Source organism: Odocoileus virginianus, chromosome 24, assembly GCF_023699985.2.
Source record: "Odocoileus virginianus isolate 20LAN1187 ecotype Illinois chromosome 24, Ovbor_1.2, whole genome shotgun sequence".
In the NCBI taxonomy this organism is placed as follows: Eukaryota; Metazoa; Chordata; class Mammalia; order Artiodactyla; family Cervidae; genus Odocoileus; species Odocoileus virginianus.
In genome coordinates this window covers 32,826,939-32,854,289 of record NC_069697.1, presented here as the reverse complement: position 1 = coordinate 32,854,289, position 27,351 = coordinate 32,826,939, and the positions used below count along the sequence as shown (strand labels likewise).

General features: G+C 36.3%; 1 protein-coding gene across 4 annotated transcripts in view; it reads right to left on the bottom strand.

Moving 5' to 3' along the window:
* Positions 1 to 27,351, bottom strand: part of NELL2 (neural EGFL like 2) — a 433,912-nt gene that overhangs the window by 209,595 nt on the left and 196,966 nt on the right. For all 4 annotated transcript variants that reach the window (XM_070454537.1, XM_070454534.1, XM_070454535.1 and 1 more), the window contains exons 11-12: positions 8,329 to 8,420; positions 2,797 to 2,899 (exon numbers count right to left, since the gene is read on the bottom strand). In XM_070454537.1, the coding sequence (XP_070310638.1) occupies positions 2,797 to 2,899; positions 8,329 to 8,420 (195 nt within the window). The remainder of the gene's footprint in view (positions 1 to 2,796; positions 2,900 to 8,328; positions 8,421 to 27,351) is intronic.

The following is a 27,351-nucleotide window of genomic DNA, read 5'->3' as shown; positions in this document are numbered from 1 at the left end:
CACTCCTCCTATCACCGTGGGATCTATTCCCCTCACACCCACCCCTTGAATCCGGGCTTGGCTGTAACTGTTTTGATAAATGAACTGTGGTAGAAGTGATGCTGCGTCAGTTCCAGACCTACTGTTTAACAGCCCCAAGCTACCATTTAAGAAATCTGATGACCATCCTGCTAGGGAGACCACAGGGAGAAGTCCTGAGATTACATAGAAAGGGAGAAAGTTCTAGCTATCACCAGCGTTCACGTCATTCCTATTAAGATGCCCAACACACAGTGAGGCCATCTGGAACCTTCCAGCTCAGACCAACTTCCAGCTGAGTGACCCCAGTTAATACCCTATGAAGCCTGGCTAAGCCTTGTCTGAATTGCTGACCCCACAACCCTGCAATATCTAGGCATACCTCAGAGATATTGCAGGTTTGGTTCCAGATCACTGCAATAAAGTGACTATCACAATGTAAGCAAGTCACACAAAATTTTTATTTTCTCAGTGCATATAAAAGCTGTTTTGGGAGTTCCCTGGTTGCCTAGTGTTTAGGATTCCAGGCTTTCACTTCTGTGGCCCAGGTTTAACCCTGATCAGGGAACTGAGATCCTGAAAGCCGTGCAATGTGGCCAAAAAAAAGTTGTTTATACTATACTGTAGTATATTAAATATGCAACAGTATTACTGTTGTACTGTAAAAAACGTACACGATTTAATTTAAAAATTTGTTGTTCAGTTGGTCAGTCATGTCTGACTCTCTGTGATCCCATGGACTATGGCCAGGCTTCGCTGTCCTTCACCATTTAAAATACTTTCTTGCTAAAAAGTGATAACCATCATCTGCTACTGCTGCTGCTAAGTTGCTTCAGTCGTGTTCGACTCTATGTGACCCCATAGACGGCAGCCCACCAGGTTCCCCCGTCCCTGAGATTCTCCAGGCAAGAACAGTGGAGTGGGTTGCCATTTCCTTCTCCAATAACCATCATCTGAGCCTTCAGCAAGTCATAGTAGGAACATTAAAGATCACTGATCACAGATCACCATAACAAATATAATAATAATGAAAAAATTTGAATTATTGCTATTCTGAGAATAACCAAAGTGTGACACAGAATCATGAAGTGAACAAATATTTCTGGAAAAATGCCAACAGTCTTGCCTGACACAGGATTGTCATAAACCTTCAATTTGTAAATATCACAATATCTGCAAAGCACAACAAAGCAAAGTGCAACAAAAGGAGGTATGCCTGGTAATAAAGTGGTTGTTGTTTTAAGCCACTAAACTTTGGGGTAGTTTGTTATGTAGCAAAAGCCACTGGAAGTGTGGTCCCACTGACCAGTAGTCGCCTAGGAGTTTAACAGAAATGCCGATTTTTGAGCTCCACCCCAGACCTTCCAGATTAGGATCTGCACTTTAATCCCTAGGTTATCTGTATACACATTTAATCCTGAGAGGTTCTGGTATAGCCTACCTTTGGCTGCCAAAGACACTCTAGTCAAGCTGCATTCTGGGAGTCCAGTTCCCAAATCAAGTGATTGGAATGAGCATTCTGGATTTGTATCAACTTCCACACATGCTCTGTGCAAGGCTCATGGAAAGTTAGGCTGAAAACACCAGTGGCTTTTCTTTTTAGTCTATCTGATTATAGTCTTTTGTACTCTTAGATCCTGGGAGCTATCCCTAAAGCTCTTAAAAGGCACATCAAGTCTGAACCACTCTGAAACTGCCAAAGAGCCTTTCACAGAACTGAGATTTTAAAACTCTTAAATGAGTAGATGGAGCAATCAGGTAGAAAGAAAACGAAAGGAAACCTGCGCCATCCTCCAAAAAATGGGAGAGAAGGATCTTATATTTCCCTTTTAATAAATGAGATTAAAAGGAAAAAATATAGCATATATTTTATAAAGTTTATTTTTCTTACTTCTTTCTGTTCAAGTTTTATTTGGTATCAATAAAGGCTATTATTAAAACACATGCTAGTAGCTCATATAAGGCACTTTGCTAATGTAACACCAACTACGTAAGTGATGAGTCCCAACTACATTCCAAGAGTCATACAAGGATAAAGACCCAGCCCTGCCCTCAAGGTGCAAAGTTCAATGAAGGAGACAGATTTACAAATACATGATTTCAAGATAATGCAAGAAGGCACACATAAATTTCATGACTGGTAGGGATCATAAAAAGTTCCATATAATCAATCATTTAGTTTAACATTTGAATCTACAACAAAATACCAAAGTTAAGAATCTTTGATGATGGGCAGCCCACTGCATTTTTGAGCATCTCAAATTTTACTGTTTTCTTATATCAAACTAAAAATCTAAGTTCCTTCTACTTATTGGTTGTAGGTCTATCATCACAAGGGCAACACAGAACAAGCAATGCATGTTTGATGGCCTCTCTCTTCTCAGTGATATAGAAACCTATCAGTGAAGGAGAGTGGAATTGTGAAGAGAGGGATTTGAAGTAGCCAACATGGGAATTATGCTAAGTCAATTATAAAACAGACTGAAGAGAAAAGAAAAGTAAATCCGCCCCCCCACGAAAAACCCAATAAAATAACTCAGCACTGTTTTATATTTTCAACAATGTCATGCTGACTCAGAACCAACACACAGAGAGAAGTTTAGAAACTAGACCTTGAGCCAGGTACAAGACACCCAGCGGAAAGGCAAGAGAGCATCTTAATTTTAATTCCAGAGTCTTTGGAAATAACTTCCCTATAAGAAACTCTATATTCTGTTAGTTGAAATAGCCTCCTAGAATGACTCATGCACGTAAATCTTACTTTCCAAAAAATCTTACCTTTACAGACTTTGCAACAGCTATGAGACAAGGTAATCTGATGTGACTCTGGACAGTCCAGAGCAGGACAGCCTGAACTCTCAACCAGCTTCATGCTCTGGTCCTGTTAGACAACAGAAAATAAATGCTTCAAACTTCTCAATTAGGACTAACTCTTTTTTTTTTTTTTTTTGCTTTTAATTTTTTTTTCCCATCTATTTTTATTAGTTGGAGGCTAATTACTTTACAACATTGCAGTGGCTTTTGTCATACATTGAAATGAATTAGCCATGGATTTACATGTATTCCCCATCCCAGTCCCCCCTCCCACCTCCCTCTCCACCCGATCCCTCTGGGTCTTCCCAGTGCACCAGGCCCGAGCACTTGTCTCATTAGGACTAACTCCTAACTCTGGAAACTCCTAAGTTTCCAGATCCAGCGTTAAAGACATCTCTTCAAACACAGGAATAAAATTTTCATCCTGAGGACCTCTGCATAGGTCACAGACTCACTTGCAAAATGATATCAAATGACATTTGGAAAGACTTTCAAAGAGACAAGCAGCTTTGGGAATGGAGGCATGCCTTCAATTTCCAAACATTAGAGTTATCCTGAGAGATTCTGTTAGTTTAAAACATATCTGCACATCCAGATGACAATTGTGGCAAAAAGATAGCTTGAGTTTGATTAACAGCTCACTTTATTTGTTTGAAAAAACAATAAATAAAAACTGGACTTTTTAAACATTCTCACTTCAAAGTTTCCAAACTGTTAGAGAGATTATACCAAGTGAGCATGCTAAGGAATGTTGTGGATCGCTCACAAAACATTTCCAAAAAGGGAAATGCGGGCAGCATTTATGTCTCTTGCGCATGAATGTGTCGCATATTTTCTGGCACATAATTCATGCTCAAAAAATTTTCCTGAGTGAATGAATAAATTAATACAAAACAATTATAGTCCTAGCCACTAAAATAGATAAAACTTTAAGAGAAAACCAAAACACAGAACACTTTTCTGATAAATGGAGTAGCACTGTCCTTGAAGCAAACATCTTGCTTCTAAACTGTCAACTTCTGGTCTCTTAAGAACAAGAGTCATTAACTGTTGTATTATGCTTACCAGTGCATAAGAAATAAAATAATCATTGGACATGGAAGGCTTCCATCTTAATACTGCTCAGTAGCTTGGGTTTTTAGATGTTATTTCTATAAGCACTGCTTCTATTGAAGAAATCGTTTTCATAACTTCAATATCCCCCTCTTCCTGGTTTATTGATGGAAAGGATTTTCTCCATGCCACAATGATCTCTTATCAAGAAAGTGGCAGGAGACACATATAGTGTCATCCTGTATACACATATCCTTCCTTTGATGTGACAGTAATATCCATTCTGATCATCTTATTTTCAGAAGCAGAGTGTGTTTCTGTATTACTATTAAGCTCACAAACTGCCCAGGACACATTTTCAAGGTCACAAAACTGACAATAAAAGAACAAAGAAGGACTAGAATTGACGACCAAGAAAACGGAAGCCCGAGAGAGCTGTCAATTATGTAAAATATCGAAGTGCAGGGGGCTGAAGGGAGAAGAAACAGTGGAAGTCCTTAATGTCAAGAATTTAGTGAAGAATAATAAAAGTTTATGAAAATCAGGGAGGGCTGGTGCTGTAGAATCCACACCCACTAGCTACATGTTTTGTAAATGTAAATAAGCAAGATTTTGATGACTCAGCATTATAAAAGACTATAAAATGTTTCATTAAGAATTTTATATTGATTACATTGGAAATGATAATAGTTTGGCTATATGCAGTTATATACAGAAAGTTTAGCCCAATAAAAATCACATGTGTGGCTTGCATCGTATTTCTACTGGACAGCACAGCATGAGAGGGTAGTAAATTGGTGTCTTTTGTTTGAGCAAATAAAAGGTAACATTTATTTATTCACACGATATTTATTAAGCACCTGGATAGTTGACTATACCGAAAAGTTTCACAAACCCAATTGAAAATAAAATCACTTTTTAGGTATTTTAAAATCAAATAGGAAACCATCTCAGAAAATTTTTAAATCATAATGATCAGTATTGTGGACAACATTTGCCAAATGAAAAGATCACACACAGAAAATGGAGAATCTTCAATTTTTAAATTTAGGGCTGATATTTCAAAGTAAGACTTTACTTAGGAACCAGGTGACAAAATTTCCACCTCCCTTGATGGAACATTTCTCTGATTTCCTTGGTGTTTCTATATCTCACTCCAAGGCTCCCAGTCTTTGTATTGATGGTGGGACCTCAGTTCAGTTCAGTTCAGTCGCTCAGTCATGTCCAACACTTTGCGACCCCATGGACCGCAGCACACCAGGCCTCTCTGTCCATCGCCAACACCCAGAGTTTACTCAAACTCATGTACATTGAGTTGGTGATGCCATCCAACCATTTTATCCTCTGTCATCCCCTTCTCCTCCTGCCTTCAACATTTCCCAGCATCAGGGTCTTTTCAAATGAGTAAGTTCTTGCCATCAGGTGGCCAAGTACTGGAGTTTCAGCTTCAACATCAGTCCTTCCAATGAATATTCATTGGAATATTTAGGACTGATTTCCTTTAGGATGGACTGGTTGGATCTCCTTGAAGTCCAAGGGACTCTCAAGAGTCTTCTCCAACATCACAGTTCAAAAGCATCAATTCTTCTGTGCTCAGCTTTCTTTAGAGTCCAACTCTCACATCCATACATGACTACTGGAAAAACCATAGCCTTGTCTAGACAGACCTCTGTTGGCAAAGTAATGTCTCTGTTTTTAAATATGCTGTCTAGGTTGGTCATAACTTTTCTTCCAAGGAGTAAGTGTCTTTTAATTTCATGGCTGCAATCACCATCTGCAGTGATCTTAGGGCCCCCAAAAATAAAACCTGCCACTGTTTCCACTACTCCCCCATCTATTTGCCATGAAGTGATGGGACCAGATGCCATGATCTTAGTTTTCTGAATGTTGAGCTTTAAGCCAACATTTTCACTCTCCTGTTTCACATTCATCAAGAAGATCTTTAGTTCTTCTCCGCTTTCTGCCATAAGGGTGCTGTCATTTGCATATCTGAGGCTATTGATATCTCTCCCAGCAATCTTAATTCCAGCTTGTGCTTCTGCCAGCACAGCATTTCTCATGATGTACTCTGCATATAAGTTAAATGGGCAGGGTGACAATATAAAGCTTTGACGTACTCCTTTTCCTATTTGGAACCAGTCTGTTATTCCATGTCCAGTTTTAACTTTTGCTTCCTGACCTGCATACAGATTTCTCAAGAGGCAGGTCAGGTGGTCTGGTATTCCCATCTCTTTCAGAATTTTCCACAGTTTATTGTGATTCACACAGTCAAAGGTGTTGATGGAGTCAATAAAGCAGAAATAGATATCTTTCTGGTACTCTCTTGATTTTTCAGTGACCAATGTATGTTGGCAATTTGATCTCTGGTTCCTCTGCTTTTTCTAAATCCAGTTTGAACATCTGGAAGTTCCCAGTGCACATGTTGTTGAAGCCTGGCTTGGAGAATTTTGAGCGTTATTTTACTAGCATGTGAGATGAGTGCAATCGTGCAGGAGTTTGAGCATTCTTGGGCATTGCCTTTCTTTGGGATTGGAATGAAAACAGACCTTTTCCAGTCCTGTGGCCACTGCTGAGTTTTCCAAATTTGCTGGCATACTGAGTGCAACACTTTTACAGCATCACCTTTTAGGATTTGAAATAGCTCAACTGGAATTCCATCACCTCCACTAGCTTTGTTCATAGTGATGCTCCCTAAGGCCCACTTGACTTCACATTCCAGGATGTCTGGCTCTAGCTGAGTGATCACACCATCATGATTATCTGGGTCATGAAGATATTTTTTGTACAGTTCTTCTGTGTATTCTTGCCACCTCTTCATAATATCTTCTGCTCCTGTTAGGTCCATACCATTTCTATGTTTTATTGAGCCCTCCTTTGCCTGCAATGTTCTGTTGGTATCTCTAATTTTCTTGGAGAGATCTCTAGTCTTTCCCATTCTATTGTTTTCCTCTATTTCTTTGCACTGATCACTGAGGAAGCCCTTCTTATCTCTCCTTGCTATTCTTTGGAACTCTGCATTCAAATGAGTATATTTTTCCTTTTCTCCTTTGCTTTTCACTTCTCTTTTTTTCACAGTTATTTGTAAGGCCTCCTCAGGCAGCCATTTTGCTTTTTTTGCATTTCTTTTTCTTGGAGATGGTCTTTATCCCTGTCTCCTGTACAATGTCACGAACCTCCATCCATAGTTCACCATGAACTCTGGCTATCAGATCTAGTCCCTTAAATCTATTCTCAAAACAGCACTGGTGAAGAGATGCTCATGAGAAAACCCAAACTTGAAATTTAGCTTCAGCAGTTGTGTTTCTGTTCCCATGCCCCAGTTCTCGTATCTGTAAGATGGTAACTAACCTACAACAGGAGAGAGCTGGTTTAGAGCCAAAAGGAGCAGCCAGAATACCTTATAATGAACATGAACAAACCAGAGCTTTCACATTCTGGATATCAGATCTGTCACAGTTTTGCTATTTTATGTCTCCTCCATGCTTATCCCCATAGTCTTCCAATTTAAGATGCTTGAGGTATACAGCTGGCTTTTTTCAGATTCAATTTATCTTGGCAAAATTCTGACGATTTTCTTTCACCAACATTTAATCAAATGAATTCTCACAGTATATTGCCAGCAGAGTAAATCACTTAATTTTCCACATAATCTAAACATACTAAATCATCCCCCAAAACCAAGTACAGAGGCATTTAAGAAGAAAATTAGTGATCAAATATAAATGAACCCTAAAGCAGAAACTTTATATGTAAACAGTTTCCTTTATATAGAATATGGCTTGAAATACAACATTATGGTAAAGGAATACAAAATGATAGTTTACAAAAGTTATATGTGAACAGTGTTATGAAACATATTTACTTTTTCAATTAGGTCAAGAAGCAGAGTTAAAATGAATCACGTTTGCTTCAGAAGCATATTTCAAGAGACCGTGGTAGTACATCTATAAAGCATTTTCCTTCAAATCAATTAAAATATTCCTCCCAAAGAAATTAAGATCAATATTAGTCTCATCTTCATCTAATAGCTAATTTTTATTAGGCAAATTGCCTTTTGTTTTTAATTGGCCTGAGTGATATTTGTCACATGAGTCAAAACCAAAATGACAACAGGCTGAGTCTACATTTATCTACATTTTCTTCAAAACAGCAAACAAGGAGCTGATTTGTATTTAGAAAACATAAGACAACTTCATAAAACTTTGATTTGACAAAACAGGGCTTTTATTTATTGGAAAATTATTTTACAATCACTAATTTATATGATTGCAAAAACAATTAGACTTTTCTGTACAGTTGAGCTATAAATTAATACCTTAAATTTTTAAAAATTTTCTCCTAGGCTAAGAAGTGGAATTCTTAAAGAGTGAAATTTTTAAAGAGACGTTTACTATGTTCACACAACTGAAAGAATTTTAAAACACACGTGAAGAATTTCCTTACCTTACACTCATAGAGAACACATACTCCAGAAGAGGAATAGACTGTATTTCTTTCTCCTTCAAAGTATGTCCGTCCTTGAAATTGGCATATGGCTTTGGAATAAAAAATACAAATACATATATATATATACATATATATATTTTAATGTTTTGTTACAAAAAATAGCTTATAGGTGTTCAGATCATTTGCCTCAATCTTTCATGTTCTTACAATTTTTCAAGGTGTTTGAGTAACTATAATTCCAAATTTAATCCAGCATAAGTAATTTGTAGGCCCAAGTTACTTTCATGCTCATTAAGTTCAAAGAGGAAAATAAGGTACAATATGAATGAGAGGTAATGGCAAGTCAGAATTAAAATCTGGAAAAGGGGTGCTGAGCCAGTCACTTGCCTGCTAGATGATGTCGCACTTAAGGGTACATTAAGCAGGTGCTCAAGGCAGCTACTGATTCAGGGCAACACAAATATGAGACAGGTTCAATTTTTATATACCACTGCAGAATTTTAAATTTTAAGACAGGAAATTAGAAAGAAACTATTTTACCTTCGGTACATACATGTACACTAATTTTATGTTTTATGGGTTGGGGTTATTTATAAGTACACATGGATTAGGGCTCCCTATTTAAGATGTTGAAAGGTCTTAATCTGCCATTGTATCCACTGTCACATCCTGCCTTGCATCCACTGCTGTTTTGCTGTTTAGTCACTAAGCTGTCTGCGACTCTTTCGTGACCCCATGAACTGTAGCCCACCAGGCTCCTCTGTTTATGGGATTTCCCAGGCATGAATACTGGAGTGGGTTGCCATTTCCTTCTCTAGGTGGTCTTCCTGACTCAGGGATTGAACCCACATCTCCTGCATTGCAAACAGGTTCTTTACCACTGAGCTACCAGGGAAGCCCTTTATATGCATTACAATTACATAAAATTAAAACAAAACAAAACTTCAGACTTGGGGAAGATATTTTTAATTAATAAAATGCATAGAAGGTATGAAATAATTTTTTGAAAATTTCAAAATATTTACAATACACACATGTACTTAATGGAAACTGCTTGTTTTGAAATGGATATTTTGCACCACCTATGTTGATTCATCACCTAAATAGAAACAGATTTACCCTGAAGCTAATTAAGCTTAACTTTCAGCTTCCTTCTCTGGATTAGACTCCCTTCTATGACTCTGAACCAACTTTTTTCACAAATTTGTACTGTTTTTCTTTCAAAGGGCACTTAATGTTGTATGCTTTGGAATTTCATGACTCCTAGATCAACCCAAGCTAATTACTTCAAAAGACCAGAGGAAGTGGTCATCTGATAAAAAGAAAAAGACACAAGCAATTTGTTAACCCTGTTCACTAAATCCAATTTTCAATTACATGCTAAGTCACTTCAGTCATGTCCGACTCTGCAACCCCACAGGCTGTAGCCCACCACGCTCATTCATCCACAGGACTTTCTAGGCAAGAATACTGGAGTGGGTAGGCATTCCCTCCTCCAAGGGAACTTTCCGACCCAGCGATTGGACCCATGACTCTTTATGTCTACCTGCACTGGCAGGCAGGTTCTTTACCACCAGTGCTACCTCGGAAGCCTTTATAACTACAAGAATTTTACAAAATGGGTGTAGATGTTTCCTTTTAATTCCATTATGTGAGTTAGAATAAAGTCCCTCTTCAGAATTTATACATCCCATTATCTTTAAAAGTATCACTTTGCCTATAAAATTTATAACAAAGAAATTAGACATACTTCTATTAATAATATTGAATATATTTATATATGGTTGTTCAAATATTCATATTTAACCCAACTTTCATCTTTGCTTAAAGGTTAACTGACTATTTAAAAGATTCACATTTAAATAATGGAAAGTATACACATTTTAAAATGCCATCCTTCACCTGATCTCTTTACTCAGCTCTTATTAATAAATTTCACTACATAATATACATTACTGGCAAATTGGTTTAAAAGTTTTGAAGCTTGCTGAAAGAGAATACACTTACTTGCATAAATTATTTTACTTAAAAGCTGGCTGAAGCTTGCTCACTTATGAATATTCAAAATGAAGCTACAGATTTATCAGTTGCATACTATCTATCATATTATGAATTAAAATAGCATATGTATTGACTTAATGAATCTGATTGATTGTAAAACATGCCTCTCCAATGTGTAATTTTTAAGAGTTTTTTTTTTCTTATGAAATTGTATAACCTCAAAATAACAAGATCTGGCATATGGTGTGTTCAATTATATCAATAACTACTACATATTTTTCAATAAGGAGAATAAATAAAATCTTACTTCTTCAGCACCTGCCAATCAAAGGTTCCTAGGCCTATTCTGTCAATATTATACAACTTGAAAACTGCAGCCTATTCAAATCCAAAGGTATGTTGAAAAAATAAAACCAAAAACTGACGCTCCAAGTTTTTCTTAGAACAGAAGGAAAAATAAACGCTGTAAAAAATACAAGGGTAATCTGTTTCACCCTAGATAATATACATTTCAATGCTGATCTCTCGAAACATCCCACCCTCGCCTTCTCCCACAGAGTCCAAAAGTCTGTTCTGCACATCTGTGTCTCTTTTTCTGTTTTGCATATAGAGGGATCGGGTAGGGAGGGAGGTGGGAGGGGGGGATAGGGATGGGGAACACATGTAAATCCATGGTTGATTCATGTCAATGTATGGAAAAAAACCACTACAATATTGTAAAGTAATTAGCCTCCAACTAATAAAAATAAATGGAAAAAAAATACAAGGGTAGATACTTCTTACACAAAGTTTTATGATAATTTAATATTCATGCAGAGCAGATGGACCTTCTGTTCTAAACTCTTAATTCAAAAGACTCAAACAGGCAACTTGTGAGACAATAGGGCACCAAATGGAGCTTGGCTGAGGGAGAAGAACAAAACAAATGAGATCACAATTGCTTCATTCCGTTTCAAGCAATGAGCACAAATAGGACGAGCTTAGCTTAGAGAGAATTCAAAGTGAGTGATTTTTGATCAACTGCTGTGATTCTCCATAATTTTGAGGTTTACTTCAAATATCTAGTAGTGTCATCAAGATATGCCTTCCCTAGGCGCTTTAGCAGTAAATGTTAAGAAACTCAGAAATATATATATTCCTAATCATTCCTAAAAATACTACAAGGAATCCATAAAATACAATTAGGATAGCCCTGGGCAAAAGGAGTAGACTGCAGGAGTAAAAGTCATATTAATTTATTAATACATATAACAAGCATGTACTGATCTCCTATTAACATGCCAGGTAGTCTGTTAGGTACTAGGACTCAAACAGGAAAGAGACACAATTCATGCCCTAATGCCGAGTAAAGAAGACAGATGTGTGCACAAATCACTATAGTGAAAACCAAGTTCAAGTGCTATAATTGAGACATTCATGACTGAGATGTAAATACAGGAGATTCACTGATGAAATAGGAGGGGATAACTGGATCCGAACTGAGCAAACAAATAAGGGCTGTAGAAGTTGCCAAACCCTGGCAACAGAGATAAATCAGCATCATCCTAGGGCTAAGGAACAAGGAAAGGAAATGGTTCTACTGGGACCCAAGGGTGAGCCAGAGCTATGAAGTGAGAGGCAGTCCAGGGGGAGCCGAAATCATCAAAGACACAGGTACCCCCAGAAACCGAGCCTGGTGCAGAGAAGGTGTAGAGAACAAACACAACATTCTCTCTCCACTGGCCTTCCAATTTCCTGCTGGCAAGGAGACCACGGTAATGTGGTCTGCAGAAGTCTAGCTTACAGGACGCAGACCAGAGCAGAGAAGGAGACAGACAGAACTGAGAGCCTGGGTTTCCCAGGAAGAAATCCCCAGTCCCCAGGACTGGTGGCTATCACAGCAATGCAGTTTAGAACATGAAGAGAAACAGTTTGCAAAGATAGGCTGCTTGGATGAGCATGAGAGCGTGGAGCCCAGTGCAAATAAAATTTGAAGAGGGAAAATTGAGACATTAAGAAAAATACAGATCTATTTTAAAGAAAAATCCAGACAGTTTATCAAAATGAGATCCATAGGCAAGGAGAAGGCAAAATGAAGAAACTGGGCTGTTCAAGTGCTAAAATAGAGGAAAGAAAGCAGATCAGGTTCATGCTCCAATTTTAACCAACGCCAGTCCCAGCAGGTGACAGGGACAAAACCTCATAAATAAGAATGATCACTGTGGCTACCACACTGACTGCAATAAAGTCTCTAGAATTCCCCAATTGAACTGCACCGCTCTTCTTACCCATTACCAGCAGAGTGCAAAGTAAAAAACCTCCTCAACAAACCAACAAAGGAATAATCATTTTGCTGTATTTGTTTCTTCTTTAATATGATTGCCTTCACATGTTCATAGTCAGAGGCTTCATTTCTTTCCCAGTTATGGGATGTGTGTGTGTGTGTATGTGTGTGTGTATACAAAACATTAAGTTTCTTGTGACATAACTCTGGATTCATATGTCCAAATCATTTACCATTTTACAGCAGAATTGTGCTAATGAGACTGAATTTTCAAAGATCTGAATGCTCTAATGTTTTCCCTACCTCAATTCAGTTTAGTTCAGTTGCTCAGTTGTGTCCAGCTCTTTGTGAACCCATGGACTGCAGCATGCCAGGCTTCCCTGTCCATCACCAACTCCCAGAGATTGCTCAAACTCATGTCCATTGAGTCTGTGATGCCATCCCACAATCTCATCCTCTGTCATCCCCTTCTCCTCTTGCCTTCAATATTTCTCAACATCAGGTTCTTTTTAATGAGCCAGTTCTTCGCATCAATGACCAAGTATTGGAGTTTCAGCTGCAGCATCAGTCCTTCCAATGAATATTCAGGACTGATTTCCTTTTGGTTTGAACTCCTTGCTGTTTGACCTCCTTGGGACTCTCAAGAGTCTTCTCCAACACCACACTTCAAAAGCATAAATTCTTCAGTGCTCAGCTTTATTTATGGTCTAACTCACACATCCATACATGACTACTGGAATAACCATAGCTTTGACTAGACGGACATTTGTCAGCAAAGTTATGTCTCTGCTTTTTAATATGCTGTCTACGAAGCTTTTCTTCCAAGGAGCAAGTGTCTTTAAATTCCATGGCTGCAGTCACCATCTGCAATGAATGTGGAGCCCAAGGAAATAAAGTGTGTCACAGTTTAAATTGTTTCCCCATCTATTTACCATGAAGTGATGGGACTGCACGCCATGATTTTGAGTTATTGAATGCTGAGTGTTAAGCCAGCTTTTTCACTCTCCTCTTTCACTCTCATCAAGGGGCTCTTCAGTTCTTGGCTTTCTGCCATAAGGGTGGTGTCATCTGCATATCTGAGGTTATTGACATATCTCCCAGCAATCTTGATTCCAGCTTGTGCTACATCCAGCCTAGCATTTTGCAGGATGTACTCTGCATATAAGTTAAATAAGCAGGGTGACAACATACATCCTTGACGTACTCCTTTCCCAATTTGGAACCAATCAGTTGTTCCATGTCCGTTTCTAACTGTTGCTTCTTGACCTGCATACAGATTTCTCAGAAAGGTGGTCTCGTATTCCCATCTTTTTCAGAATTTTGCACAGTTTTTTGTGATCCACACAAAGGCTTTGATGTAGTCAATGAAGCAGAAGTAGAGTTCTGGAACTCTTACTTTTTTGATGATCCAGCAGATGTTGGCAATTTGATCTCTGTTCCTCTGCCTTTTCTAAATCCAGCTTGAACATCTAGAAGTTCTCAGATCACTTAGTGGTGAAGCCTTGTTTGGAGAATTTTGAGCATTAGATCTGATAGACAGAGTGCCTGAAAAACTGTGGAAGGAGGTTCATAACATTTTGTAGGCGGCAGTGATAAAAATCATCCTCAAGAAAAAGAAATGCAAAAAGGCAAAATGGTTGTCTGAGGAGGCCCTACAAATAGCTGTGAAATGAAAAGAAGTGAAAGGTAGAGGAGAAAAGGAAAGATATACCCATCTGAATGCAGAGTTCCAAAGAATAACAAGGAGAGATAAGAAAGTGATCAATAATAAGAAAAAGATCAATGGATAAGAAAGTGATCAATGCAAAAAAAAAAAAAAATAGAGGAAAACAATAGACTGGGAAAGACTAGAAATCTCTTCAAGAAAATTAGAGATATCAAGGGAACATTTCATGCAAAGATGGGCTCAATAAAGGATAGAAACGTATAGACCTACCAGAAGCAAAAGATATTAAGAAGAGGTGGCAAGAATACACAGAAGAACTGTACAAAAAAGATCTTAATGACTCAGATAACCATGATGTTGTGATCACTCATCTAGAGCCAGACAACCTGGAGTGCGAAGTCAAGTGGGCCTTAGGATGCATCACTATGAACAAAGCTAGTGGAGGTGATGGAATTCCAGCTGAGATATTTCAAACCCTGAAAGATGATGCTGTGAAAGTGCTGAGCTCAATACACCAGCAAATTTTAAAATTCAGCAGTGGCCACAGGACTGAAAAAGGTCTGTTTTCATTCCAATCCCAAAGAAAGGCAATGCCCAAGAATGTTCTCAGTACTGTACAATTGCACTCATCTCACATGCTAGCAAAGTAATGCTCAAAATTCAAGAAGATCATGGCATCTGGTCCCATCACTTCATGGCAAATAGATGGGGAAACAATGGAAACAGTCACAGACTTCATTTTCCTGGGCTCCAAAATCACTGCAGATGGTGATTGCAGCCATGGAATTTAAAGACACTTGCTCCCTGGAAGAAAAGTTATGACCAACTTAGACAGCATATTTAAAAAGAAAGACATAACTTTGCTGACAAAGGTCCATCTAGTCAAAGCTATGGTTTTTCCAGTAGTCATGTATGGATGTGAGAGTTGGACTACAAAGAAAACTGAGCACCGAAGAATTGACGCTTTTGAACTATGGTGTTGGAGAAGACTCCTGAGAGTCCCTTGGACGGCAAGGAGATCCAACCAGTCCATCCTAAAGGAGATCAGTCCTGAATATTCATTGGAAGGATTATACTGAAGCAGAAACTCCTATATTTTGGCCACCTGATGAGAAGAACTGACTCATTCGAAAAGACCCTGACATTGGGAGAGACTGAAGGCAGGAGAAGGGGGTGACAGAGGATGAGATGGTAGGATGGCATCACCGACTCGATGGATATGAATTGGAACAAGTTCTGTGGGTCAAGGTGCTGCAGTCCATCATGTCTCAAAGAGTCGGACATGACTGACTGACTGAACTGAAGTGAACTTGAAAGATCCAATCTAAGCGATTTACTGAGTATATTACACGTATATATTTCAAGATACAAGGTTTCTAGGGAGTGGGTATTCATTCATTCATACAGTCTTCTCACTTTTCAGATTAACAGGTGAGTCCCACTTAAAGTCAGACTAACCCAGACCACTGCAGCTACTCTTATTATTCATATTATTATTAATATTAACCAATGTCAACTGTGAATTTACTATGACTCTGGTATATGCTGGTATGAGCAGGTACATTCATATCATGTGAATTATGTCACTCAGAGCTGTCCAATTAACAGTGTATTCAGCCATAGGTAGGAAAATTAATTAGAACTTGGGGAAATTCAATAGGGTGCTATAACATTTGGTATATTAGTTTTACCAAGACTCTATTAAGTGTCACTAATTACACAGTTTTAGCACCATAATTAAGAGAATATCTGAAAAAGCAGTTAATGTGAATTATGTTCACTTCACCACCCCCATTTTAACAATAAATAAGAAATAGGAAGACAGAAAATGATACAGATTCAAATTTGAAAGTCGTCAGTTATAAAAAAAAAGTGAAAAGGAACTTATACAACAGATTGAGAAATGGATAAGTGAAAGAAGCCAGCAAAATTCAGTCATATATTACACAATAAAATCATGATTTATTAGTCATTAATGCAAAGATAAAAAATGTAGATCCCTCTAACGAGATTTAAATCAACTTCCGAAAAGCTTTGTAGAAAGAATTACCCAAGTCTATCTAACAATATTTTAGAATATAAAAGCAAAAAGACATATTTCACTTCTAAACATTTCCTCACTCACTACATATATAGCTTTCCTTGTTCATTACTGAATGAAAACACCTAAGTATACTCTAAATTTCCCTATTGGGATCAACACCTTTAAAAATGATACAACACAAAACTGAAAGTTATAGATATCAAGGAGAAAACCAGTACAATTCACTTAAAGAGAAATGGGATTTACGATTTATTTAAAATTCTCTTTGAAAACAGTAGGTACCAGTGATCTTTAGATTGTTTAAGCTGTCCCTAAAGGACACAGTTGTATAAACTGGTGGCTTTCATTTGGTGTTTTTTGAAATCTTGATTTCCTCTGGGACGGCTCTTAAAAATCCCATGTACAATGGCAGTTATTTCATTTTGAGTCAACATGATAGTTATGTGTAGGCAATATATAAATCAAAATGGTTGGATGAGAAAATGTCTCATTAAATATAACTATGTATATTCATATTTTCATTAGAACTTAAAAAAAAGAATACACAATAAATGTATTCTTAAAACAGGCTAAGGCTGTGTGGAGTCAAACAACAATATCTGAGAGTGTTTCAATATTCTTAAAAGATCCTAATCAGCCCATGCTGCATTTATCCAGCCCAGAATCTTTTCTGAAATCTGGATTCACTTGGAGTCAGTTTTTAACAATATGGTTGTAATAAAAGTTTTGAGCACTAGGTGCTTTAAATTAATTTTCCCTCTTCTACGGTGCTTAAATCTCTTTTATGGCACTGAACCCATTTTTCCTTTCCTCTAGTTAGTTGTACACTTTTTATCTTATCTACATGAGACAGGGAGACAGTGTCTTAATTTATCTTTGGCACTCAGCACTGGCCTTGGATAATAAACTCTAAAAGTTTTGATTTTTTTGTAAGTGGTTCTTCCAGCTTCCTATTAGATGAAAAGTCTGAAAACAAGAAAATTGGTCCTCTCTGATCTTCACGGGCCCCTTTATATTTGGCCGTATCCTTTAATTTTGCCTCTTCTAGTAAAAGTTCTATAAATTGGGTCTCACAGAAATATTTTGCTTTTTCTGTAAAATGGCGGCTTATGTTCCACTGGAGCAAGGATGGAATAAATGGGAACAGATTTGTCTATCAGTTACTGAAAAAGTAGCTGGCCACTGTCAGGCAGTATGAAAAACACAAGGCAACATACACGATGCAAGTCTGCTTGAATAATTTGATGATAAAACTTTTTCCTTCCTCTCCATAAAACCAAATTTTATGAGTCAATGCAGTTTAAATGATCAGAATTTCAGACTGTTTAAATAATTTACAAATTCATTAATTATACATGATTACTTCCTTTAACTAAATCTCATTAATTGTTTGGGAATTTAGTTGTTTGCAAAACTAATATTAGAGTTTAGGAAATGAGAGCGTGAGAGTGGATGTGCCAACCTCCTTTCTTAGCCTATATATTTCACGTTCCTTGGGCTTCTACAGGACCAAAGAGTACTTCTCGTAGGGGGCCTTAATTTAGGTCAGTAGCCAATTCTTCCAAAAAGAGAACAGGCTCTGAAACACCACAAATCTAGCAGTAGTGAGGGGTGAAGAGACAAAGGAGGATAAAAATAACTTCCAAAATAGAACAGAAGCAAAAATCCTAACACCCTGACCAGACCAACCTTTGGTTTAAAAGGCCAGATACTGGGAAAGCAAGAACTGGACATTTAGAAGATCATAGCAAAAAAACGCTAAGCCTATAGCTGGAAAGAAGAATTCAGTTCCTTTGTCCTTAATTTAATTCTACACAATTAAATTGTAACTATGATAAGTCCTGAAATTCTTTTCATTTAGCTACCTTTCCATCCCTGATGTTTTCTTGATCCAACCTTATATACCATAGAATGGATTCTTTTTAAAAAGACAATGTAATCAATTCACTTACTCTCCTAGAGACAACAAAAATAAGTTTAATGAATGAAGGTAAAGATTTGGAGAAAAACATATTCATGTTAATACATGAATACTATTAAAGTGACAACATGAATGTACATGAGGTAACAGCTTTTACAAAGAAAACATAATACATAATACAATAAGGAAAAGTTCATATTTGAATCTTCCAGTTTCAAAGCCAGGACTAGAATTCATCTGGAAATACCTCTGGGTATCTTTTCTTACCACTAAGAATCCAGTGACCTCAGTCAAAATTTAAACACTTAATCTTTAGTTTAACTTTGAGGAACATACTTTCAAAATGACCTGCACCTTTTAACATATGTTGTTTCATTATTATATGGACAAAGATACTGAATACTTTGTGAACTGTAAAGCATGATTCTTTTCATTATAAACCACACATTAGAGCTCACCAGAGGATCACAAGGAAACACCCTGACTGACTGTGCAATTTTAAGGCCTATGCGTACTGGCAAAACAAAGAAGAAAGTATGGTGGGGAGTTAGGAGGATAGTTCTCTTGGGAGGACATATTTTAAATGCTGTTTCTTGAGGGGTGTATTAATAACACGTTCTATTATACAGAGCATATGAGCCAAAGGAAGGGAAGAAGCAGAAGGTTAAGCGGAGCTGGATCTGTGTAGAATAAGATACACAGAGGGCCACCACGATGAGGAGGGAGGAGAGAGGAGAGGAAGCAGCAGGGCTCGGAAGAACTATAAAGTGAGATGGAGCAGAGGGAGGAGAGCAGAAAGCAGCAACAGGTTAGACAGGAGAAGCAAAACAATCCAATAAAAACTTGCAGCAAGAGTGGCAAAACCTGGAAATAAGATGCGTTTATGATAGCCTCCTGTCTGCCAGGCGCTATTCTTTGACAGTGACTTTCTGCCTTCAAGAAGCATGCAGCCTAGCATGCAGGACAGAGGAGCACACACGCAAGGAACTTCACACAACTCAGAGGGAGAAAAGCATCTTTTGAGAGTGCAACTGAAAATGGTTTCCAGAGGAGGAACATTTGAAAATGACCACTGCAGGAAAATCACTTTAATCTGATTTATATCAGAGAAAGAGTACTCATGATACAGTCAGAGACCAGAAGAGAATAATAATCATGATAGTATACTGAGGACCTGGATTTGTAAGCTGGAATTGATTTATGAACAGTTGACTATAACCAATTTATATGGTCCAAATCTACTGGGCCAACAGTTCTCAACTGGATACATATTAAAATCACTCGAAGAACATTTAAAGCTCTATACCCAGCTGCATAGTAACAAGAATCTCAGAAGGTTGGACCTGGGCTTCTTTATTTTTTAAAGCTGTCCACATATATAGCTAAGCTTGAAAACTATTCTGCAGAGGAAAAAGAAAAAGAAAAAGAGCAAAATACAATTAACATTCAAACAGAGACAGTCACATAGATATTCAGTAGAAGACCATTTATTGCATGTTATCTGGATAGATATTTGGTCCACTGTTTGAAAAAAATCAGTTAAAGTGAGAAATCAGAGACCACAATAAATAAGTACCTTAAACATTTTAATTAAAAACAAACCCTTATGCATTCAGTGTTTCGAGGTAGAACCCTTTTCTTCAGTATAGATTCATTGATTGTGCTTATTGTAATCTTGATTATATAAATAAAATTTATAATGTGTTGCCTACAATTTCTAAGTTTTTGATTGCTTTAAGGGTAACAAGATAGATACTCATAAGGCAATCTGAAGAGGGATTATTCTTATGTTTTCTTTTGTATTTTACAGCTGTCTTACTAATATGTAATTCAGGAGTATATTTTTTAGCAGTTTGAGTTTACCAGCTTTTTCCAAAACAGTCAATTTTTATTAAAAGAAAATGAATTTGTTTCATATTCATATTTCATTGATTTGCATATTATGCATGTATATGTATTTATAGTATTTCCATAATATTAGACTTACCATACAAATACAGTTGCCATAAACAGGTTTGAGGAAAAAATCTACCTCCTGGTTAGCAGGCAAATCTAACTTATGCTGTCATGGCAGCATAAGTGCATAGGCTTAGCCTCAAGTGCCATTGATAATTAACTTTTTTTTTACAGCACCAATGAAAATCACGGATGAGTCCTTCTCAAATCACCTAGAGATCTTATATAAATGAAGATCCTAATTAGGTAGATCTGGAGTGGGGTTGAGATTTGGCATGTCTCACCAGCGCCCCAGTGATCCTGATGCTTCCAATCTAGTGATCACACTTTGGGACATGAAGTTGTAGATCACTGATTATCAATCCTGCTTTTACATAAGAATCAATTAGGGAGATTGTCAAAAATACCAGTGTGTGACACTCAGATCAACTAAATCACAGTCTCTTGAGAAGAGGCCTGGACATCAGTATTTTTAGAGCATTCAATTGAGTCCACTGGACAGCCAGTGTTGTGAATCATAAATTCAGGGATCTTTTAATATGCACCTCCATCCTAGAAAATACAAGACTGACTTACAGGAAATCTGGCCAAAATTATTTTATTTCTATGCTATAGTTAAGCATAACATTAAAGACCTAAAGATCTATTTCCAGTAGCTTCTTAACTTCTAAATCACTTGCCTATAACTTCAAAAAAAATAATGGAAGTGGAGGACAACGGAGAGTGAGAAGGATTGAGAGGAGATGCCGGGGGAGACAGAGAAAGACAGAGAAGAATTTATGCATACTGTGAAACTGGAGATTGAGCCTCATTAAATACGGTTGGACTTGTATTTTGAGACAAAATATTTGTTGAAATATTTCACTGTTTCCTATTTTCAGACAATTTTCCCCCTTAGGGGGCCAATTAAGTAAAATTTTCTACAGCTATGCTAAATGAAACATTGAGGTTAAAATGTTAAACACATTAAGTCTGGAAATTAAGAATTAAATTACCCTCAAACTTAACACTTCTCATAATAATATGTCAAAATTTGATTACATTCCCCCAAAGCCTCTGGAATTAAGTGAAAGGACTTCCCACAATTTTTCATGCCTTTGAAGATACTATCATCTGTACTGGTGCACTTCTCCTCACCTCCATTTATTAAGAAGAACATTATGGAAATATTAATTCTCATCCTCTCACTAGTGGCCACTATACACCAGACATTGCCGAGCACCAGGAACACAGATGTGAACAGAAAGATATGAACTTTGCCCTCACAAAAGATGCAATATAGAGGAGGATTCGAGAACTAATCAGGCAAATGTGCAATAATTGCAGGTTAATGCTAAGTAAAGAAAACAAACAAGAATCAGGCACTAAATAACTAGTAAGCTATTTTGGATTTGGTTAGGGAATACTATGGAATACTTTGGGTTGATCAGGGAATACCTCTCTGAGGTGATGAAATGTTCGCTGAGACCAAAGGCTAAGAGGAGCTAAGGTAGGGGAAAATGACAAGAAAAAGGTTCCAGGCAGAGGGAGAAATTAGCATGGCTTATTGGAGAAACAAGGAATTCTAGCACAGAATTTTTTATTTACCTATTATTATTGATTTCTAACTTACTTGCATTGTGGTCAGAGAGTGTATCCCATATAATCTAATTATTTGAAATTTATTGAGTTGAGCTTTATCATCCAGTACATAATCAATATTTGTAAATGTTGCTTGGATACATAAAAGAATACATAAAATGCACTTTGGGAACATAATGTTCTATATACAGGATCATTAGGTGTGAACTGTTAATCACATTCAAGTGCTCTGTATTTTTAGTGATTTTCTGGTATACTTGTATTCTGTCAATTCCTGCAATTAGTACTCTGACTGTGAATACATCTATTGCTCCATGTAGTTCTGTCAATTTTGTTTCATATATATTGAGGCTATATGAAATTCCATGGACAGAGGAGCCTGGTGGGCTATAGTTCATGGGGTCCCAAGAATCAGTCACGATTGAGCAACTAAACCACCACCACCACCACATTATTAGGTATATACTAATTTAAATTGCTAGGTCTTCCTGTGATTTGCAATGTTATTATTATGAAGTAACTCTGGTAGTTATCTTTGCCTTAAAGTCATGTTGTCAGATATTAATCAGGAGAAACTTGGCTTCTTTTCCATGGGCTATCTTTTACTATTCTTTCACTTTTACCCTTTCTGCATCCTTATGATTTAGGTGTGCATCTTTTAAACAGTAGAAAGCTGGATTTCATTAATTCAGTTTCAAAATATCTTTTTTAACTGGATTATTTAGCCCATTTACATTTAATGCAATTAATTTTTAAATCTAGTGTTTTATTTTGTGCTTTTTTCTCTGCCTATGCTATTTCTTTTTTGCCGTTTTATAAATTATTTTAAATTGATTTTTTTTCATTGTATTTTCCCTTTCACTCACTTAGTAACACATTTTAGCACATTTTACTCTCTGCTATACTATAATGTTATTGCTGTACTTTAAAAATTCTATATATTCTTAAATAAGACCTATTATAATGATAATCATTGTATTATTTTATCACTATTCATTTAGATTTACTCACTATATACTTCATTTTTTTCAGCTTTTTTTATTTCTGAAAGATTTTTACTTCATTCATGAAATCATTCTTATTAAGAATAGAATCCCAAGTCAGGAACCCTTTTCCTTCTATATATTGCAAATATCATTTCACTCCCTTTTGGGTTTAACTGTTGCTATTGAGAAGACAGTGGACATGGTTTGGAAGGAGAATGAAGTTAGAGGACTGATTCTACCCAACTTCAAAATTTACCACTAAGCTACAATAATCAAGAGAATGTGATACTGGCCACAAGAATAGACAAATAGATCAATGAAATAGAACAGAGAGCCCAGAAAGGGACTCCCCATAAATATAGTCACTTGATCTTTGAAAAAGGAGCAAAGACAATAGAATGAATCAAAGACAGTCTCTTTAATGAATGCTGCTGGAACAACTGGATGTGTAAAAAAATAAATCTCAATCTGTTAGAAAAATCAATACAAAATGGATCACAGAACTAAAAGCAAAACACAAAACTGTAAAACTCCTTTAAAACAACAAAGGAGAAACCCTGATGACCTTGGATATGGTGATGCTTTTTTAGATATAACACCAAAGATTTATGAAAGAAATGATTGACAGCTAGACTTCATTAAAATTTAAAACTTTCACTCTGCAAATGAAAATGTCAAGAGAATTAGAAGATAAGCCACAGATTTGGAGAATTTATTTGCAAAAGATCAATCTTGATAAAAGATTGTTATCTAAAATATACAAAGAACTCATAAATCTCAACAACAAAGCAATCTGTTTTAAAAATGGGCCAACAACCTGAACAGACACTTCATTAAAGAAGATAGGTAGAAAAAAAAAAGAAGATATGTAGATGTCAAATAAATACCTGAGAAGATGCTTCACATCATATGTTATTAGGGAAAAGCAAATTAAAACAACGAGATACCACTGCACGTTTATTAGAATGGCCCAGATCCAGAACACTGATAATGTGGAGAGGTTATAGAGCAAGAACTCTCATATACTGGTAACGGGAATGCAAAATGTTATTGGAAGACAGTTTAGTAGTTTCTTGTAAAACTAAACAAACTCTTACCATGGGATTCAGCAACTGCTCTCCTTGATATTTATCCAAAGTAGTTGAAAACTAATGTTCAAAGAAAAACATGCATGCAGATGAATGCTATAGCTTTATTCAATCAGTCAAAACTTGGAGGCAACCAAGGCAAAAACTAAGGTTGTAAAGGTTCAAAGTGCAAAGCAGATATTTTAAATAGTGTTTAATACTAAACATATAGGGTCAGCCCAGTTTTTAAAAAACATGAGCAAAAACAGAAGTAAATTTTGGAATCTTACCAGGTACTTTCTTAATTAAAGTCTTAATTAAAGTTTGCTAGCATGTGGCTGACAAATTCAAGAGTAAGCAAAGAAAGACCAGACTTAAAGTCACTCCCAAAAGTCTACTCCCAGAAATTAGTCCAGAATAGTTGTCATTAGACAACCTAAACTTTTAAACTAGTTATCCCTACTGATAATATTTTTCAAAGGATATTTGAAAATTACAATTTATATAAAAATTACAGTTATAGACTAGGCAAAAGTCAAATTTATACTTAGTCTCCCACCATAATTCAAAGAATGCGACATGAAGTTAAAAAGAAAGTAGTATAAAGTATAATACTCCCTACAAATTTATCTGTGCAAGCATGTTTCTTATTTAAAGTAAAAAAAAATACTTTCCCTAATTTATTTTATGAATCTATGTAATGAAATTACTATCATAATGTACATTTTATCATATCTATCTACTCATTGACCAGATTTGTTGTTGTGCTTTATTTTTAATATTGTAATTAATTACCTAAAATTTTAGGATTATTTTCAGTTATCCAAACATCTCTCAAAATATTTAGAGCTAATAATATTTTTACTTATTCTGTAAAAAGTATGAAAAATTCTTCATAGCCTGTATACTACTAAAATTACTTCTTTTCCAGCATTTCACAGGGCAGTTGCTTTGTATAGTATTAAGTATGCCATTTTTTAAGTATTTTATTTTACTCTAAGTTTCTCATGTGTAGCTGTTTAAATATCCATTTTCCTGGCCATGCATAATTGCTCAGAACACAGCAATAGTGGCCATTATAATAATTGGGGCAATCAAAGAGAGTCAACCAACATACGTTTAGCTCACAATCAACAATTCATTGCAATAACTAAACACCTGTTTGTTCTTTTCCTGGCAAAATTATGCCTCTTTAATAGACAGATGGTGATTGTTTGACCACTCCTTCTATATTCCTTTCCAATTTTCATGCAAGACATTTTTTAGGATACTGTTACTGTTATTTTAATTCCAAATCACCTCTTTTGCTGTAACTGCTTTTTGCACATACTTTTCATTACCCTTTAATGATTCCTTATGATAAATACATGAATCCAGCACTAAGATGTAACTGGCTGCATAACAATTTTGATCTGACTTCATCATTAAATGAGTATTAGCCAACTGAGATTCACTCTTCTACTCTTTTGCTTATACATGAGTTTTACTTTTCATTAATTCCATATTTTCATTTAATTATTAAAGTAAGTCTTCCTCTCCATTTCTGAATAGCCTCCCTCTGTACCCAGTCAAGAGAGAATTCTTAACTCTCTAGGCCCTCATGATCTAATAAAAACCCAGATACAAAGGAGGGGGAAAAAGGACAAAAGAATAGATACAAAGCAATGTATGACCAATTGCAAATAACAAGATAAAAATATAGACTAGCTGCTAAGGAACTCAATAATGAAGTCAAAGGAACCAGCTGCTAGTATTCAAAAAGACCTTACAGCAAAGTTCTGTGTATTACAAAGTTCTGATGTATTACACATGACTTCCTCTGGGAGGCTTCACTGAATCCCCCGAAGGACAGAAATTTCCCTCTCCTCAGTGGGTCCCCAGCACTTTCTACAGAACTCTACATGGCATCCAGCACATTGTACTGTGATTTATCACCCCTCACTGAATTGCAAAGTTATTCAGAAAGACTGTATTATTATGTTCATATCTCAAGTATCTAGCCAAGTACCTGGAACTTAACATTTTGTTCAATGAATCAAAGAGTGCTATCTACGTCTGTCTCCCACTCATTGACCACAATGATTTTGATAAACTAGCATTTAAAATCTAAGCTCTTCAGGCTCAGAGGTCTTAATATTTGCTGTGTCCAACACACACACACACACAGTGCATACTCATCCTTTTGATTTTAAATGGTCCTTTTTTACAAAAGGCCTTCTGACGTTCTGTATAAATTAAGTCCCAAGATTTGCCTCTCATAGTGTCATATTTTTCCTATATGCCTCTTACACAATTTGCAATGATGTGTGTGTATCCTTAACTATAAAAGCAGGAGATGAAAAATATAAATAATATCTTGTGGAGTCACATTAGATAAATAGACAAACAACTAGAACCTATTGTATAGCACAGGAAATTATATATTATGTATCTTGTAACAACCTATAATGAAAAAGTATATATATATATATATATATATATATATACACACACACATAACTCAATCACTTTTCCATATACCTAAAACATTGTAAATCAACTATACTTCAATTAAAAAAAAAATCTCTCAAAACAAAGATAATTGAAAAAACAATCCTATAGAGTTTTTTTCCCCAAAATTGGATTCAGAGAAGAAAAATGAATATTCTTTATATATCTAAATGGTATAGAAAATGAAGTTACTAGAACATGTGTAAATATCAAGATGGAACTTGTGTAAATATCAAGATTAGAGTCAAAATAGCTTATGGTGGTCCTGAGGGTTAATTTCTACTGACAAACTATGTCCCGTAGTTCAAATCCATCTGCCATTCATTTTTTTCCAATATCACCTTTTTATTTTTTATTGATGTATAGTTGATGTACAATTATTACATATGTTATAGATGTGCAATATTGTACTGCCTGGGAGTTAAGACTAATTGAGGAAAACATAAAAAAGAAGAATACTTAATGATGTGAAAATTATATGACATTCAAATTCCAATGTCAAAAAACATGGTTGTATTGTAATATAGCCATTTTGGTTCATTTGCATACTGTTTATATGCAGAGATAGAGTTCAATGGCTGCAAAAGATTACACATGACCTGCAAAACAAAAATATTTACTATCTGGCCCCTTACAGAAAACAATTTTCCATCCTCTATTCCACCTAAGATATTCTTTGCCAAACACAGTAAGCCAATTGCCCTTGCCAATGATAAGGTAAATTACAAGATGTAACACAAAGCTGAGGAATGAGGAAATATGTGAGAAGACATTTGGGCAAGATTTTCTTGCCCTTAAGAATGCTATAGAGATACAGACCAGCTGATGTTTCCTTTATTCCTCTGGATGCACTTTACCTAAATGTAATGCCTGGAATTGTTATAATTATATTGCTATCATCTTGAAGACCAAGCCAATAAACAGAGGAGGGTAGGAAAAAAGCAGCAAAGAGAAGCAGCGGGGAGATTCTGGCACACTGCTCCCTGAGTTGCTCTGTCCGTGAAGCACTTACCGTGTGATACCACACATGTTCTCTTCTATTTTC